Source organism: Fistularia commersonii, chromosome 8 (genome assembly GCF_037954325.1).
Source record: "Fistularia commersonii isolate RoL2024-O1a breed Wild chromosome 8, RoL_Fcom_v1.0, whole genome shotgun sequence".
NCBI lineage: Eukaryota > Metazoa > Chordata > Actinopteri > Syngnathiformes > Fistulariidae > Fistularia > Fistularia commersonii.
The window spans coordinates 8,446,346-8,466,235 of NC_141291.1; the positions used below are offsets into that span (position 1 = coordinate 8,446,346).

At 41.2% G+C, this 19,890-nt stretch overlaps 1 protein-coding gene across 22 annotated transcripts in view; it reads right to left on the bottom strand.

The window, feature by feature from the left end:
* The window catches only part of scrib (scribble planar cell polarity protein), a 62,957-nt gene extending 43,375 nt beyond the window's left edge, over nt 1–19,582 (bottom strand). For all 22 annotated transcript variants that reach the window (XM_086150908.1, XM_086150912.1, XM_086150927.1 and 19 more), the window contains exon 1: nt 18,570–19,582. In XM_086150908.1, the coding sequence (XP_086007034.1) occupies nt 18,570–18,728 (159 nt within the window). In that variant the 5' untranslated portion in view covers nt 18,729–19,582. The remainder of the gene's footprint in view (nt 1–18,569) is intronic.
* Between the last annotated feature and the right edge of the window lie 308 nt (nt 19,583–19,890).

Consider the following 19,890-nt stretch of genomic DNA (forward strand, 5'->3'; position numbering starts at 1 on the left):
TTTAAATCATGATGTTTTCGCACGCCACAGGATATGATCGATCAAACCAGGAAGGCCGCTCATGTGAGGTTTCTTCAAATTGCAGAGTGAGCATGGCAACTATCACATCAGGATGAAGAGTACAGTGCTCTTAATGGTAGCATTAAAAACATATCACACAAATAATTCAATGATCCATCCATCCATCAACACGCAACCATTTATCTACATTCAACTTCCACAGCCTCCACCCACTGCTTCCCATTCATCCTGCCTCTAAGAGCAGCTTAGATATAAACATATATGTGTGCAGTGTAAATAATAGATAATGAAGAAACCACAGAGAATTAACAAACCAATTTATGCTGGGTTACGACTGTTTAATTTGAGACAGCATAGCCTTTTCTATTTACCTTTATCAAAAACAAAAAATCTTGTGGAAATATATCAAATGAATGAATGGATGTAAGTGTATTTGTATCCAGTGACAATTCAGTTCACTTTATCTTGTTATATATTATGTTTTAATGGCATATGTGACTGCACAGGTTTCATTTAAGTGTCACTTTCCACCATGACTGCCTTTATTCAACTCCAATCATCAAGACTAACAAAGGCCACACATAAAGTGATGGTTGTGGTTAGCTGTGTGACAACATGACTAATCCTCATCAGTCAACACCAGTTCCACTGACTGCGATCAGTACAGAGAGCAAATGAAGTCCGACGTCAAACCAGTTTTGTAGAAGTTCATCTCAGCAGTGCTGACATCCAATAGATATTTGTGCGAACTACAGTATGATGTTTTGTTCAGTACTTCATGATCTTGAATTTGTGATCCATGGTTCAGTGCTTTGTGTTGCTAAACCACTGGCAGCTGCTTGATTTAAAACTAAAATTACATATGCTTTTAAGGATAGGTTTACTATGATTAGTGATATGACAAACAACATTAAATATATGCCATATTTGTATATTGAATAGACACCTAATAGAATCTGGGGGAGAATTAAAAAAACAACCCTATAACTTATACTCGAATATTCAGAAGATCTCAGACCTTAACAACTGCTCCCACACGGGATGAAAAGAAACTACACTTAGGTTAACACTCATCCTTAGATTGAAAAGCAAGAGTGGTAGTTTTGTAATGTCACAAATTGGTTAGAAAATGGATAATGCTAACTTTGAAAAAAAAAAAGTGACAAGTTGGCAGCTACCACCTTTGTTTAATCAATATTTGCACATACTTTGGTGGCAGTACTTTGGACCCCAGCACCCCAAGTAGAGGTATATTCAGAGTGCGATCATTTCATGAGGGTGAACATGCTGACAGGAGGGTGCCATACAACTATTTGCAAAACCATACAAAGGTTGCACCTGCGGACCACTGTCCGTGGTGACCATTTGCACTCTTATTCCTCGTAACATCCTAAGTCACTGGGATGGGCTTTGCTGCACAGCAAACTTTTCTCAGTGAAGATGAGCCAGTTGGACAGTTCTTTTGGAATGGAATGAATTGCATTTTTGTCCAGTGAACATGGACGTGCACAGTATCTGTGTGAAATGAAGTGTACTTGTGGGCTGATGATTGCAGTCTCACAAGATTGGCGTTTGGAGTTTTGGCTCCAAACCAGAGGTGGTACTCCACTGCACTAGTGATACAGAAAAAAAGGCATCTCTCTTTTCAGGAAACCCAGTGAAGACCTTAAAAAGTAGTTTTTAGACAGGAGTCGGGTGGATCTTTTAGTTAACTGCCAGAAGCCAAGAGTCTTAGTCATCGGGATTAAAAAAAAAACACTCAAAATAACAATAGAGAATTCCTCTGTTACTGGGATACCACACATTTCTATGTTGTAGTAGACCGGGTCCAACGTCTGCCAAATGCTAAGGCTGAAACATTCAGTATAAAAAGCTGTACATTAGTGTTAAATGGTTTGGAATAAATTGGAAGTCTAAACCACAGTGGTATCTGTTGTAGACTCCATAGGGCTACAGGATGAAGATTGAGAGTGAACAGGTGGCAATGGCATTGTGTGGTCAAGAGGATCCTGCGCTCAAGTACAAACAGCTAAAGAGCGTAACACATGTGCAACTGAGACTACGCCCATCAGACATAGTGTAATTATGGTAGAGTGTTTGCTACTACAATAAACATATTTGTACAAAAATAGGATTGTTAAAAAAACACTACCTTCTGAGACTCAGTTTAGCTGAGTTAGTGATGTTTCTTTTTATTAGTCTACCCAATCGCTGAATAAAAAAGTGAGACCTGAATAACTCGGTAAAAATCTAAAAAAAAAATTATTGGCAGAATACAGGTGTATAGCGGTTGCAGCTCCTTTTCTATGTAAATAAGAATGGCGTTTGCTCGATGCAGTAACGCGATTTCCAGCCAGCATCTTATAAATAGACAAATAATCCTTCCAGTGTTGCTGTATTGGGGGGCTAATCACTGCTTTGGTTACTAAAACCGTTGGTAATAGAAAAGCTCTGCCTACCCCCACAAGTTCAGGGACACCATGTCCTCAGCTTGATTAACACAAACTCACAGAAAGAGTTAGCGCCATGACCCGCTGCACATTTGCAATCCAAACTACATTCAAAGTAGCAGCCGGCCTGAAAACTTTGAACTCGATCTGTTTAAAGCTCTTTCGTCCACCTCCAGTACACTTCCGCTTCAGATTTCATGAAGCATATCCTCCAGTTGTATCAAACAATCGATAAAGTGTTAGTGACAGCATACTTTTAGATTAGGGAAGAAGGAAATGAAACCATATATCGACACCAGGGCACAGTGTTCCGTCTGCTGCCGAAGTGTGTGACAGCTGGAGAATGCACAGTAGTGTGATGCATCTCACCCGCTCACACCATTTGATACGAATCTCAGTGCGTGTGCAACAACGTGACACATGTAAATACAGTGAAAATTCACAACATGGGAGACCTGGATACAAGGCGCTATGCTAAGATAGACTATGATGCAAAATACTTTGCAATAATGGTAGAACCAAACAAAAAGCACTCTTTTCTACAGTTCTACTTTTAGTTGCAAGACAGAATCACTCATTCAGAGACAATTTGGCATTTTCTCATTCAAAATGTATGTTATGTGATCAATAAACTTATTGTAGCACTATTCCACTTGAAGGGTCAGTGCATAAAACACAGAGTACAACCGTCAGAGTTAGTGTTTTGTGGAGGAACACATGATACTATTTTTCATGCTTAAAGCTACAGTTGAGATTGTTCATTCTGCCACAGTGATTCTGTGAGGGTTCACTGGTTTTGCAATCACATTTATAAACATTTTGCTCAATTTTCTCATAAAACCGGAACTTGATCCATGAATAGCTTTAAGTCTACTTTATTTTGTTCCGGATGGGACTTTGCAAAGAGCATTCGAAGACGTGACCAGATACAGTGCAGGACAAGAAAGCGTTTCATTGATTAATGTAGTGACAACAGGTACATCAATGTTTCCAGAATTTGTTTGGAGATTTATACAGGTACAGGCAGTCACAATTTGGTGGCTGCATCTTGGTATTATGTGAATCTGGTTGCAGTGAAACATTGACAAAATCATGAATTAAGATAATGCCTAAATAACTTGTTTTCAAGTTTATTGATAGGCGGACAATTGGAAATCCTTGGAACCATACTTTTCTCAATTCAACCTGTGCTCTTCGATAGAACTAATAGCATGACATCTTTTGAATATTCTCTCAAACAGTAAGAAAGAAGAAGTAAATGAGGTGGCCAGAAATTATTTAAAAGCCCCCTTTTTGCCCCCCACTGAACTGAAGTTTTTTTTTCCTTTCTGTTCCCAAAAACATAACACAAAACCAGAAGCCCTATTGTTTATAGTCCACAGAGGACATTTGGTTCTTTCCTGGATGGGCAGGATCCGGTATGTGTGGCCTGCATGCCAGCTTGGTGTCTGTCCAACTAAAAAAAAAAAATCCTTGCTGCTGGGGATCTTCAGGCTCTGATCGCAAACCATAGGTGAGCCGGGGACGATGTACCATAATCAAAAAATAACTGACATGAGAAATGACATGAAAAACACCATAAGTTGAAAAAAAAAAATCAAATAATACTCAGAAAAAGATGATTGTGTTAATGAGATAATCACAGTTTGAAAACAGTGGATGGTGCTAATGAGCTTCAACTCCTATTTTAATACTGTCTTGAAGCAAACAAAAATAGGCTGTCACAAGCAAAATCAAACACGGCGTCATTCTACAAAGCATGATAACGTTTGCTTAGACAATTTGAAAAGCAACTCATAAATATCCGCAGTGGAATATTAGTTTCTCACAATATGCGGCCAGTCACTTCTTCCTGGTTAATACCTTCTACTACAGGAATATTTCAAAAAATTTAACTCATGCTCTGCGTTGAGTCCACTGTACAGTATAAGCGTTGCTTAGGGTTTGTGTGTCTTGAACACAGGCACACTTTGTACAATTGACTCATTGTGTGTCCAGGTTAAGGCCTCCCTCACAGGATCATGTGGCTCGGTTTCTATCGTTTTCCTGCAACCCGTCTCTGTATTCGCTCTCTTGCAAGTGTGTTTACTGAGATATGTCTTTACATTCCTCCGGAAGGAATCCCTACACATCATTTCGACATGACAGGGAGAGAAGACTCTCCGTGGCCTCATTGTTCTTGGACAAGACCATCTTCGACTTGTTACAAATATTGTTTTTATAGAAAGGGCACGAAGAGCACAAATAAGGTGGGGCAAAAACAAGCAGCCCTCTTGTCGTCTAATCAGGCCTTTCTTAATAGTCCATCTCGGGTGGAGACTCATGCGTTGACATTATTTCACATCAAGCCGAGGAGCAGAATGGACCACAACAAAAAAAAACGCGCCACAACAAAGAATTGTGAAGATTCCAATGTTTGGGTACACGCCGAATTTATGGTATGTAGTGGGTAAAGCTTCGACAGAAATTGCATGTTCACTTGAGAGGTCGCCAAATAAGCACCACCCTAGAACAGCCCGCAATGAATGAAAACATTATGTAGCCATGGCGGTGGCGATGGACTGACAGGGCCTCAGTCGTGTCATACAGCTTTGTACACTGCTTTGTACTTTTAACACCTGCTGTGTCCTTGTCTCTGCTGCCTCATCCAGAGATACTCTTTTACGGAAATGTTCCAACACACCAAATAGTAAAGCGACTGATATTTGGACTTCAGACTTAGTGAACTGATAAAAATCTTTTAAAGCTGTAAAGGTATGATTTCTGATAGATCTTTTCAGTTTTAGTCTGAATCTGTTCAAAGAAGTCAAGATGAATCCATTGACTTTTTTTTTTTAATTTCAGTACCTTGTAAGATATGGTTATATCTGCATTGTGTTTTTAGTGCTGTTGTTAATTAAGATTATCCAAATGTTAGGCAATCGTGCAACACTATGTCCCGTCATTGGATTTTGTGGGCCGTCTAAGATCTCATCCTGCACCTTCTGTTATAACCGCAGTTTCATTTTCTATTTTGTCGTCTGTGGCTGCAGCTCTCTTTTTGAATAAAGCTTGAGGACAGAGTGGGTAATTCCAAAAGTACAAGGGATTCAACAACACAGAAACCCCAGTCCCCACACACACACACACACACACACACACACACACACACACACACCAGATCCTCAGTTAGGGGATCTGAATTTCATCAAATGAAGAACCCACTGCCAGAAAATGCAGACATTCCCCTCCTGACGCTTTAATGACAAAAGATGTAAATATGTAAAGCAAATTTAAATCAGGATCATTGTCTTCTCAGAGATAAATGTCCACGTACACGGTCATCACAAAGGTGCCCTATTTCTGCCCGGTACTTCATTTTCATGTCGGTTATAAATTTGTTTTGTAAAAATGTAACTTTACAGACCACAGGAAAACTACAAACCTCAGCACGCCTTTATCTTTATTAGATAACAAAATATATCCTTGGGATTTTCATCCAAACACTATTTAATATGTGGCAACAGGAGCCTGTCACCGAGTTGTCAACAACCACTTTTAATATTTACTTCAGTTAGGTTCAATGCCCGGAAAAAGCACTACACTGGGCCCGGGCCCAAAGGGAACTACACCACGATCCTCCTCGAGCCTTTATGAAACAAGCGCTTCTAAATATCATTTGCCACAAAGCTGTGATCTCCTAGCAAAGCTAAAAATACATACGGAGGAACATGATATACATGATCGTCATCACACTTCACTCCAGACTGAGATAGGGCCTTTTCTAGCTTTGCTAGCAAGTGTTTTGTCATGACACAATCCACTCTGTCCTCCTTAAACGTTGACTGATTTAGAACTGGTCCCCAACAAGTTGTAAATCCCAAAGTAGCAAAAACAGACTGTTGATGTCTAAAAGTCCTCATTTGTCTACCTGCACTTAATAGGAAGTATTATTTTCAAGAAATGTCCCTAAGCAGTGAGGGCATTCTAATTTTTTTCAACTTTCTTCACATTATTACCATCCGTGTTGCAGTTCCCCAAAGAACAAGGCTTGGTTTAATTAAAACACAGATAATAAGATCAGGCTAATATTTAACAGGAGACTAGATTTTAGCCTGATTATGGAAGTGAAACAAGATGTATATGCAACAAATGCTTCAGTATTGGCTGAGTATGCAGTCTGTGTGGGCCTTACTGACAGGAGTGTCAAATGATTAAGTTCAAGTGTGTGTAAGTGTGTGTGCGTGTGTGTGTTGGGTGGTTAAAACTACAAGATTCCAGGAATGCCTGCATTTCCGTGGATGTCAAGTGCTGCAATGCAAACATAGTTGTGCTGAGGTAATTACAAAGTGCGCACCAAAGTCCTCTCTTCTTCTCAAAGGTTTCAGACATTCACAAGATGGCAATTTCAAACCAACTTGCTTAAAATGCCACTGATCATGTCGACGGTATTGTGCGATATCGACTAAGTATCTTTTAAAAGTATTTACAACATAATGCCCACAGGAGAATCTCTGAGCTAAAAATATCTATATTTTCTTTATGAGTACAGCAGCCAATAGTGTTTTGCAAAGTTTGCGGACTCTCACGCACAACGCTGACGGAGGAAATATTATTAGAAACCTGATTGGTGGAAGAAGAGGCCGGGGAGAATAAACACAAAGAGCCATATTGTAAATTCCTACGGTTACATCAGTGACAATAAGTGACCTTTCACCATAAACAATGCCCAATCAACACTTACTAAATCAGTCTTCAAATTCGGCCGGTCTGCCCCTCGTGACATTGCAAGTTCAACTAAAAAGACATTTCCAGGAGAAATGGTTCACGGAAGGGTTAACTGTCGAGGCCAAAAATATATCTACACTCTCCCACCTACCCAAGCATAAGACTGAAAAAGGGAGACTTCCTACTGCACTGCACATAAAAAGCAGTGCTTGGGGGGCCTACTTAGTTTGGCAGCACTGTTGCACAGACACGCTTTCAGGGTACAAATGAATTGTTGCCATCTCTTTTTCTGCAGAACCTGCACTGCTCCATTGGTTATTCATCGCTGACATGGGCATGACACATACGTGCGTGACTTCTGCTTTATTATCTCCAAAGACCCCTGCTGTGTTGTCTGTTGACCCCCCTCATACACACAAACATCCACCCATCAGCATGTCTATTAGGAGCCCGAAAAGTAGCGACGTGACACACGCACATGCAGCACACTGCCCGTTTTTGTGTTTGCTCACTGACCAATGAACACACCGAGACTGTGCATCATTGTTAAAAAGTGCATCACAACATTTGAAACATCTGTTCAAGTGGGAATAAAGGAGGCCCGTCCAAAAACAAAACCATAAACTTCTTTTTAAACGAAACCTCTTAAAATGTTCTTTTTCAACAATAAATAAGCCCTTGGTGCTTCTTTCAGAAGATAAAGCAACAATTCATTTCAGAGTTGCAGGGAAACATTTTTCAAATATACAGTATTTTCCTTTATTTTACTGTCGTCTCTGTTCTGTAAAGTGAACAAATGCGTTGAAGCAATTCAAAGAACACAAACAGTGTATGTGATATACAGAGGGAAGGGGAAGGAAATGTACGATACTTCCTGAGAGTAAATGACAATAACGATGAAGGCAAAATTCATTATTGATCAAGAACAAAGTACGTTGCACTGATGATTATACCAGATCTATTTTCAATAACCATTTTGAATTACAATTTAAATCATTACAGGCCGCAATTAGTTTATTGTAGACTTGGGATGTAATAATTCCAGAGCAACCCATATCAATATTATAGTGCAATTTTCACATCCGGAAAAGTTCATGGGTGTGGCTTCTAAACAAGGATAACATAAAATGTGCTACCGTAAGTAACTGCATTACTACTGTGTATAATGAGTTTTGCATTACTGAATCAATGCATTGTTGCAGAACGCGTCACTCAATCACTCCAGCTAGTGACGGAGGAGTTCAACCGTGTAACCAAAAGGAAAGACAAGCAGAAACTACAGCAATTTATGTCAGTTATAGAAAATAACTAGAGACTAAAAACAATGCACTCTGGTGTATTAAGTTGTACATATATGATAAATGAGTTTTCAATTGCACCAACACCATGTGGTCATGCACTAAAATTCACATCTTTGATTCACAATGTGAGCATGGAAAACATGCCAATATAATGAACAAATTTAATAATTAAACCAAAAAAAGTTTGCCAAATATTTTTTTGGTCCGAAAAAATATTTTAGTCGTACATATTTTGGCTTGTTTGATTGTTTCCTCGGAATAACTGATTTGCTATTTCTTTAAAATAGTTTAAAAATAGCAAGGAGATACAAAAATAGGCAGCGAGTTAATCAGGAAATACACTTGGCGCCAGTCATCACTCAAATCACCCTACTCTGGTAACAAAGATTCAGTTTCTGGACAGATTAAAATGTTTTTGCTTCAGAGGACAGCAGTACATGGCAAAAGACGGCTCCAATGAGTCAAGCAAGGAGAGTTCAAGTTGTGAAGACGGAGAGCAAAAGTGGTTGTAAACCCCTTGGCAATCCTGGGGGTATTATTCGTTATCATCTCTCTTCAGCTCAGACAGTTAAAATTCTTGTCTTGGTAGGCGTCATATCGCCAGCTTAAAAGTGATACAAGGTGCTTTGTAGAACACGTGGTAAACACGTACGTTAAGAGACACCAGGAACTTTTAGCATGCCAGGAGAACACACACTGAAAAGTGGTGTTACTACGGTACTTTGGAGCACATTTCCTGAAATCCTGTTTTTATACCTAGATTTTAAGTTCTCCATAAACATGCCCAAAATGGAGATGGTCTCACAGAAACAGGGCATTCCAAAGCTCACTTGATTATTCCCACATCCTGTGCACAGAGACGCTCCGAACAAAAAGGAATCAACACAAGAAACATGGAAGTCAACAAATCAGCGTGGCCTGAAACTAGGGGCTAAGTGCCTGAAGTGCCCAACAGAAAAACAACAAACATGTATTTGTGTGTATCCTCAAGAGGATCTGCTGCCACTTAAGACTATTTCTGACACAGTGTGTGGCTGAACTGGTCATCTGTTGAACAAAATTTGAAAACTTTGATCCGCAGTTGGGTAAATTCATTTTAGAAAAAAAAAAAAAATCGAAATTCTTTTATTGCTACAGAATAAATTTCACAAAGCTGGTGAATTGATAAAATGCGCTGTTGTCTTATAACAAAACTACACCCGCTCCACTGTAAATACAGCGTGGCATTGAGCTGAGAGGTAATTGGATGTGGGACAGTGATTCATCCGGAGCCAATATTGCAGAGCCACCAACAGATGGGAGTGCTTTCAATGATAGATGGACTTCAATGGGTGTATGGTGAGAACAGATAAAGGGCAATATTTGTTGATGGCTGGTTTCAATGCCATCCCATCTGACCTATTCCTCCAAAGGGACAACAGGACCCTGACAGATTAGCCTCAAAGAGCGTTTTATGTAACTGAAAGTGTAGCTGTGCCTCTTTCCGATCAAACAATTCAAACCCAGTATCCCACCCCTTTGTACAGCCAATACCGAATTTAAACTCTCTAAACCCTGTGCTTTTCACTAGTAGTTGGGGTTTTTAGCGTAACATAAACATACATGAATTCTTGGGTAGGAAAAACTTGTGGTGCGAAATTACTTTTATCTAAATGCACTGCAGACAGCAAAATAGGAATTTCACTGTACAGGGAAACACGTTTCTACACTGTCCATGTGACAATAAACACCTCGAATCTTTGAATCTTGAATCTTTCAGGTTGAAATTGTGAAACAGAAAAAAATTAAAGTACTTACTTGTTTTGCTATTGGGAAATGTTTTCGGCTTCCCCGGATAAACGTCGGTCACCATCATTTAATGGTGAACATACCATAAAACCAAATATAAACAAATGTGTGGGGAAAGGGATGTCACATTGTGCATCGTACTTGAATGCATGTAGCATACGGACCTCTCAAAGCTATCGCTGATCTCCGGCAGAGTATTTAGTAGTCGCACTGTCCTCCACTGCAAACAGCTGCCGCCATCACCATAGCCATTAATTATTCACTGACGTCTCGCCTCTGTGTTTACCTTTAAAACTGGTTACTGAGGACAGGGAGTATGAGAGGATTGCAAGACAATGATGCAAGAATGAACCAGTAAGCTGTAAACTCAAGGCCGCCAGAGGGGTCAGGCAGTGAACCGGTGTTGCCTTAACAGTCTTTAGTCCTTTTCACACATTCACTCCAATCCCTAAATTATCTCAGCATTACCCTGATGGGCTGCATGAACAAAAGCAAACAGCAGACCCAGTTGGACAATAGATGGTTTGTAACCAACTAGCCCCCCTAAAAAATAAAATCTGTTTTATTTCTCAACAGATGGCAACAATGCTTTCACCAAGTTAAAACCAAACAGTATTAAGGGAATATCGTGAATACAAGAGACGCTGCCTAACAGCAATCAAGAGGCTTAGAATATCTAAAAACAAAGTCTGGGGTCAGGCTGATCTAAACAAAACACCCCTGGGGTCAAATCTTACCTTAAGCAACAAAGGTCTAAATCGGGACTTGATTCAACACACATTGACAGATATTTACGAGAGAAGTTGGAGGTTGTTCATTAAAAGTAAAGCTGCTATCTTATCCATTTGCCATTGGCAATATATCTTCTATTTGACTAATGCTGAATTTCAGTGCGGCAGAGTAGATGGATCTCTATTTGCCTTGGAGGGCAATTTGGGCTCTTCCAAGTGCCTATTGCTCTCAGCATAATATCTAAATGACCCCAGTAATGAGTTCTGCCAAGGTAGGGCAGATGCAGACTTGGTCGCTCATTCAAGAGCATCTTTGTATGTGTAATTTGAATTACATAATGAGCAGAGAGGAGGGACCTACGACATTATAACAAAAATCCTTGTCCTCTGCACAGTTTGGGATGCCATTTTTAAGTTGGAAAAATTTGCTCATTGCTATCATGACAAGCAAATTTGGGTCGAGAGCAGACTGTCCTCAGAAGCAGTCGGCTATGAGACGTTTGAAGAAATGAGGGGGGATTTCGAAAGGAGAGGGCAGAGAAGATATTTGCTGCTTCACAAAAACTGATAGTTTCAACAGGATCACAAAAATGTCATTGAGGCAACCGATTCATCCATGAAAGAATACCGAATAATATCACTTGACCATCAATGCAAAATCAATCTGGTTAATGTAGAGAGTAAAATTTTTAAAAATGAATACGTATTAAATACTAAAGAAATACAAGTATTCTAAAGAATACCCAAATAAGTTAAAATGACAATACCATTTCATAATCACGAAATGGATAACATAATACATAAAAATGATTACAGAAACAAAAAAGAACATCTATGAATATCACTTAAGTTATGCAATAACCTGTCATTATAAACACTGATAACAGCAAAAATTCCATCTCCATAACCGAGTTCTACAGGCTATCTAACCGCCCCATTCTGAATGCTTCTAGCTCCCATCCCATGACATGCTTATCTTGAGTCCTGTGCTCATGGATGGATGGATGGATGGATGGCTCTGGCATTAGAGTCCAGAGGACCGGGAATGAGTGGAGCTCAGTCCCGAGATCACTTCTTCCAAAGTGGATGCCAGTAGAACCTTCTCTTGTCAATCCCTCTAAAGAATAAAATATGATCCTAAAATACAAGTCTGTCTGTCTGTCTCTCTTTCTCCCTCTGTCTGAAAAAAAGGGGGGTGGCTGCAAGATGCAGGAGCAGCCGGTCATCAGCTAAGACAAAGGAACCTGCTGAATGTGCTCTCACATCAGAAAGTAAGAGAGCTTTCATATTTAAGTTTCTCCATTGTTTCACCACTTCCACTTTTCACCAACCCCCGTAGGAATGTTTGAAAGCGGACGATTTAGATGACAATTGAAATTTGGGTACGGTTTGTTGCATCCACTGACTGAGGACATCTTAACAATGTCAGAAAAATAACACGGGCCCTGCAACTTTAACGTGGACTAAATAAGGAAAACAGAGCCAAGCCAGAAAGAAAAAGGCAGATGACAGGTGAAATTTATCTTTCGCTGGAGGCTTGTTCAGCCCATCACTGAGGAGGAGCAAAGTAAACTGGAATGAGGGGAGAAAGTCTGGCGACAGCAACAGACTTTGAGACATAGTTAAACATAGATGCCGTTGATTAGAAAACCATACTTCATTCCATGACCAACAATCGTCTATATTGTTTAAAAAGTCGCACTGATTCTTCATCTTCTGGGGCAGCTTTTCAGTCGTCTCGATGATAATAACTCATACTTGTGTAAAACAATTTGGCTGTGCGAGATTATGAAAACAATTGCAGACTAATGCATATTCAGGAAGGTCTGACTGAAGGGACCCATTCTAGGTTTCACTTGACCCGAGGTTAAAGATACACTAGGGATTCGAGAAAAGCTGTAAGATTCTTATCTGTGCATTTATGTGCTTGAAAGGAGACAAAAATGGCAGAAAAACAGATTCCTGACAAGGCGTACACTGAGGCATTCTGGCCTGGATGGGGGGGGGACGACGGTTCTGGGCGGTGGTTTCACAGCCGGGTGAAGCCCTAATCTGCCCTTTAGCCACAGATCTGTTAGCATGCATGCGCACACACACATACACACACAGGGTATTGGTGGTGACAGATGTGGATTAATGAGATTGCACAGTCGTCCTTCTAATTTGTCATGGAAATATATATATATATGGAGAGAGAGAGAGAGAGAGTAGATTGCAATTACAGAACAGTGCAAAGAATATATCTTAAGCATGATCAGAGAATGTGGAAATAGATATATACACATCATTCAGGTCTGACAAATTGACAAATTAGCAAAATGCGGAATGTGGATGTGCATTTAAACCCTGTCTATTATTCTGGCCACAAAAAGCTGCAAATAGCTTTATGGGAGGATCTGTCTGTCACTCACAGACCCTAATTCATATTCGCCGAAACAAGCATTTGTGGTAATAATGAAAAAAAAAAAAAAACAATCATGATAGAACAAAACTCACCACAAGAGTAAGTCTGAGACTGACACAGATCAAGAGGAAGTCTAACATGCCCAGTCAAGACAAGTCAAAGAACCTAAAGGAATGGACTTCTGCTATTTGGTAATGGTTTGTAGACAGTAAGTCCACAACTGTGGACTTACAATAAACTATTTGGTTATTACAAGGACTGCTTTTCCCTTCAAATGTGACACAAAAATTACTCTGCTGCGATGTTATCAAGAGTATGGAAGGGAATTGTGACAAGTCATTCACATTTTCACATTTTTTACTTCATCTCAATGAATGATTGTCAATCTTTTACCTTTTCACAAGTTTCCACAGCATCTACACTTTCGTTATTTTTGCAGTTTTCTGTTGGCTGGACAAGAAAAGGGTAGAAGACAGAAACAAGAATTTTTCCCATCTGTCAACTCTGGGTCCCCTTGCACACAATTTTGTGTGCACAGTGTCACTGAAAGGTTGCTGGTTCAACCCCCTGCTCTGTCAGGCAAAATTGTAAGAGAGGAAGGTTGAAGTACAATGTTCTCAGCTTCTTCTGTGTGTGCTGCTGTCATCCCAAACAGAACTCATTGCCATACGATCACTCGTGACGCATTCAAGGTTTATAGTATCCATGACTGCTATGATTGGAACAGCTCACATATTCCTGTCCGTAGTGAGTGGTCTGGCAAGAAATCAGTAAAATATAAAGTGTACCAGGAAGGGCTTACACTTATCACCCATACCATTATGAACAATGACAGGTGAAGTGAATAACATGGATTATCTGGTTACAATGGCACCTGTCAGTGGGTAGAATACATTAAGCACCAAGCGAACCCTTTGTTCTCAAAGTAGAACCGTTGGGAACCGGAAGAAAAGGGAAACACAAGGATGTTTGTGACACTGACAAGAGCCGGAGGGAAGGCTACATGATTCCATCAGAGCATCTCCAAAACCACAGCTTCTGTCTGGTGTTCCTAGTTTTGCTATAGTCCGCACCTACCTAAAGTGGTTCTAGGAAGGCTGCTGAACTGGTGCCAAAGGTTGATTTATGCTGACAAAGAGCGATGGCTGACATCCTTTGTTTGATCTAACCAAGGAGGTGTTGTTGCGCAAACAGGTTATAAAGTTAATTCTGGTTGTAAGCGGGGAAAGTGTAACACAAACCCATCAGGTGTGCCTGCAGACTTCTGGCCAGCACAAAGAGAAATGGACACATAGCATTGGAGGCAGACCTTAGGACGATTAAAGATGGTGGCGGCCTGGTCCCATGAATCAAACTTTATTTTACATCATGTGGACGGCAAGGATAGCAGACTGCAATAATGGAGAACCCAAGCTTAAAAAAAAAGGCAGTGTGATGCTGTTTCTGATGTTGCTCTGCTGGGAAAACTTGTGAAGTACTATTCATGTGCACGCTACTTTGACAAAAACCAACTAAGATTATTAAACGAACAACTAAATCCATCAGAGGACAAGGTTTCCCAAATGGCCGTGTCCTCTTTGAGCAGAGGATACACCCTCTGAATAGTTTAACAAGCACAGCAACGTGTTCAATGTTTTGACTCTACGGATCCTGAGGAGTCTTGCTTTAGATGGATGTGTGGAGCGAACAAGTCTGATCCCTGGAGCGGGGCTAACATCGTGGTGCCAGACAACACAATAAGCTTTTAGAGGTCTGATGGAGTCCATGCCTTAAAAAGGTCTGGCCTAATTTGTTGTCAAAAAGGGGACCTATACAATGTTAGGTTTGTGGTCAAAACGTTATGAGCGACAAACTATCAAGACAGGGGGATCATACATATGACCTGTTTTGCAAGTCTGATGAGGACATATCTACAGGGGATACAAATCTCTTTTGAAAACATGAAAACCTGCATGAAGCACAAGTGAATACAGGAGGTCTTTCTCATGTGTCAGAGCCTTTGACTGCTAGCGGCTGCATATCCCATCCAATCGAACCGGGACAAAAAGTACTCTTTTAGCAGGTGTAAGTCATCTGCACCAGATTTTTATCACATCCACGTGAATCACGATGTTTGCATTCTAAATGTATGCAGATATACAGAGCACACAGGCAATACAAAGAGTCATGACACTGAATATGAGAGGGGGAAATTTGGATTGGTGAATGGACTTCTTTGTAACCTGTCATGGGACTGGAAAACAGCTAAAAAGATAATTCTGTCTTCCTCAGCAGGGTCTCCGAGGCAGGGCAAGTTGGTCAGACCATTCTAGAAAAGAGTTCCTTTTCCATACACAAAGTACACTTTTAATCAACATATGGACATTTTGACATAAAATTGGATCAGGGTGTTAAAATAAGCAAGTGGTCAGTGACCGAAGTAAGTATACCATGACAGAGCTCTAAGCACACAGTAGAACATATGCAATCTGTTAAGAGTTGTTGACTGCTCTGTTGTGTTTGTGGTGTTTTACAGTATAATTACAAAATAATCTTTAATGCCAAAATATGAGATCAGTTTAAAGACTGATAATGGAGATTAGGTTTCCTGAGATGAGAAAGAATGTTTCATTATGAAGAGCCCAGCACATTCAGACATGAGGTAAATTCTTGACCAGCTGCCGACTTAAAAGTCTCAATTCTCATACATTTATTCATATTTTTACTACCGCGGTGTGTTATAGGTGAGATGTTGCTTGAAAAATCAGATAAAAACATGTCACATTTGTTCATTTTTTACTAAACGAAACGGGTGAGGATGTGATAGACATTAGTCCGGTTGCGAGGGGGGTTGGAGTAAACTTAAGAAACCGTCAGGATATCTAAATCTCCATCTGTTCACCATGTTAAACCCTTACCAGCTGGAGCTATTCTAGAGTCACCATTGCCAGTGCAGCTATTAATACTGCTTCATAGTATCAATCTGTTTATTTAATTAATTCAAACACAGTCTCCCTTTAACTTTTTTCTTATTGGTTGTATTGATTACATAATAGAATGTTTTTTAAGCGATTGAAAAGACAGAGGATGATCTTGCCTAACTGGTTTTCAAGGCTTGCAACTGCGATGCATGATACTTGGAAACCTGTCTTAAAGAAGTAACAAGTTGTCACAAAAGTGTCCCCTGTGAGTGATATAGTTTCCGCCCATGCCATACGGCATTTATAGTGGTGTATAAAATATGCATGCTCCAATCAATTGTACAATCTGCATAACATTTATAGTAAATCAAGTCCAAAGCTTTCAAACAACATCTAACCAGGCAGAAGAGAAGAGATTGGAATTGCAGAGTCAAATACAATATGGCAATTCTCTGCCCCTTATGACAGTGGTACAACCATACAGAAAGATGTGGAATACTGTCGTAGGGTATAACTACTTAAATCCTCTATGTATTAACAGTTCCCCTTTTGAAAACCAACTGTTACATTATTAATGACTGAAATGGGGAAAAATTCCATACTGTTGATGATGCACTACAAGAGTAAGCCTCATACTGATGAAGTGCGGTTTCAACATTGTGTCCCATCCCCAACAAAGAGAAAGACGAGTAAGACCGGAACCGGAGGTCCAACCTGCATAAGAGGCGTGCACATGAATAAATGCATTCAGACCCTTACTGTTACATGGGATCATTATGATAACACTCTTCATCAGCTGCCTGACTGAAGACTTGCTGACTCCGAGGACCAGAGAAGTCCAAGATGCTTCGTGTCCTGGACACTACATATTCACTGCTACCGCATGAAACATTCTGTCACCCCAAATTAATGTCTCCAGCATGAAAGTAGTCCAACAGAGTCAGTTATCTGCCTGCACCGGAGTGTTTAGATGTATCTGCCATTTGGTATTTCAAGGACTCTGCATCAGGTAGGCTGAGAATGTTTGGCAGATTTGAACCAAGTGGACAAAACACATTCTGTGCAGGAAAGCCTCACCAAGACAGCACTCTGCCGTGTGGGTGACCTATTTGGTGATACACTCGCTCACCAGAACTCTAAAACTTGGGTTCGTGTCCGTGTCACTCTAATAAAACTAATGCGGAGAAGTTTGCTCCAATGTACAGTAAGTACTGGAGCAGAGGGACAAAGACATTTAACACAAATGAAGGATGCCATTCGAAAAGACTAAAAGAATGAATTTCCTTTGTCGGCTTAGCGTTTTTAAAATTGGAGTATGAAACTGACTGATTATGTGGAAAATTAATATTGAGATGGTGATTACAGTATCGAGTGTATCCACTGCCAAATGAAGACCAGAAAAGCTCGGTTGTTTTCATTTCCTAAAAGGATAACAAGCGATTAAGTGCCAGCAATTCACCATCTTTTGACCTTGCTTTAATAGCAGCCTTCGTCTGTGACTGTGCCACCAGTCTCTTTCATCACAGGGCTAAAAGTGAAGACAGCCACGAGCTTGTCATCATAATGAACAATGCCTCCAACTAAATAAAACGGCGAACGTTGAAAAAGCGAATGTTTTATTCGGTGGCGCGGCGGAGCCACAAGGAAAGAACTAATAGTGCTGCTCCCCTAAAATAAATGTGTTGGCAAAGCAAAGAGAACTTTTGTCATACTTCAAATAGTCAAAGAGTGGGTGGGGACAGAGTTGCCATTCATTCCACACATGCCTTCCTATACTGTATTCAATCCAACTGGCTACTAATGCCAATAGTACAGGCTGCACCACAAGTGCCACCGGCTCCCCTCTTTGACTTGCAACAAACTACGCTTTCCTCACATAGCCAAAGCACATGAAACAATAACATCGTTTCTGCACACCGGAGCAGACAAGTTTGGACATCCCGAGCACCCTGGATTGTGAATTGAATCTAAATGTCGATGTGATTCTGTTGGCTGCTACATTAACTTGTGAAACTGCAAAAGTCATTTACAGGGAGGAGGAGAAGGAACATGAGAAGGGGTGGGAGAACCTGATAAGAGTTAATGGGAGCTTAAATCCAAGCTATTTCCCCTCATCGTGTCACATGAGTGACCTTTGCTTTTCAAATCTGCAGAATCAAACGTGTGCGATGACTTCCTGCAACCACGAACTACCACTTGGCTCCACGTAGAGTTGACATTTCAATAAAAGCTGATAGCGATCGATAGCTCGGGCAGACGTTACACACCTTAGGTAGTTCTTTCAATTGGTTGGCATCGAGGAGAAGCTCCTCCAAGCTTCGGCTGTAGCGGAACACCTCGTCGGGGACCGTCTGCAAGTTGCAATGCCGCTTGTCCACCGACTCGACGTGGCGGTTGCAGCGCCACAGTGGGATACACTTCAGCATGTCCGGCCGCCGTGGGAGATGGGGTCGCCGGCGCTACTGAAATCTCCGCATCGGAGAGGGGGGAGCGGGAATTCAGCTGCGTGGGAGATATGTTGTGGAAGTTGGCTCCCGAAAGATCGCGTTCCCACGACGATCCCGCACAGGAGGCCGAAATCCAATTAAAGACAAAAAATATATACAATCCCTTCGACCGGTTAGCGATATGTCCGCTGGTGTGGACGTTGAGCTTCCCCTCTCCGGACGCCCAGTTACATTACCGGCCGGGGAACTCCCGCTCGACCCCCGGCTGCTGCTGCTGCTGCTGCTGCTGCTGCTAGCTCAGTCCTTACACCCGCTTCTCCGTATCGGCGGAATCACGTTAGCTTGTTTTGCTACAGCCACCATCCTTGTCAGACCAGAGCTAGCCCAAAACACCTAACTGTAAATAACCGATGTTTGAAGTGGCCCGGTCGTGCGTAGCGACATCCAATACACACTTTTGTCAGGTGTGACGGGATAAACTGCTACCCCGGTGTAGTTACCGCATTCCACGCTGAGAGTCGGCGGAGATAAGCCAGGGGAGTGCATGGATGTGCTGGTCCTCGCCGGCTGTGTTGTTAGCAAGCTAGCTACCGTCCGCTAACATCGGCTAGTCGCTCACTGTGCGCCTTTGTGTCCTATTTGCCGTTAGCTTCTGTCACTTCTGTAAGGAAAAAAAAGAGATTCCGACGGATCTCCTTAAGGCAGACTAAAATTATCTTTGATTTTTCTATAAAATCGGCGTAGATAAACCCCCTCCAGAGCAATGGCAGGAGGCTTGAGTATGAGTCGCGCTTCCCTCCCCTTGTTGCGCGGATTCAGGCCGGCTTGGTGCGTTGGGGGCTGGGCTTCGTTTGAGCCGGAGCAGCCGGCGCTGCTGCTCCTCGTTGCTAAGGCCACCAATGTAACTCTATTGTGCCATCTAGCGACCGCGTTGGCTAATTGACGGAAAGAACACGGATTTTTCCATTCATTAGTTGTATCTCAATATTCCTTAATGTATGGATCAGACACCGAGGTTGTTTATGAATACTCGATTTTGGATGGGATCAGGAATGAGTCCATGCACACAGCACATAATATTCTAGAGACAGAGGAGTGAAGGTGAAGGTGAAGGTCTGGGTTGCATGCTGAGGTTTGTGGA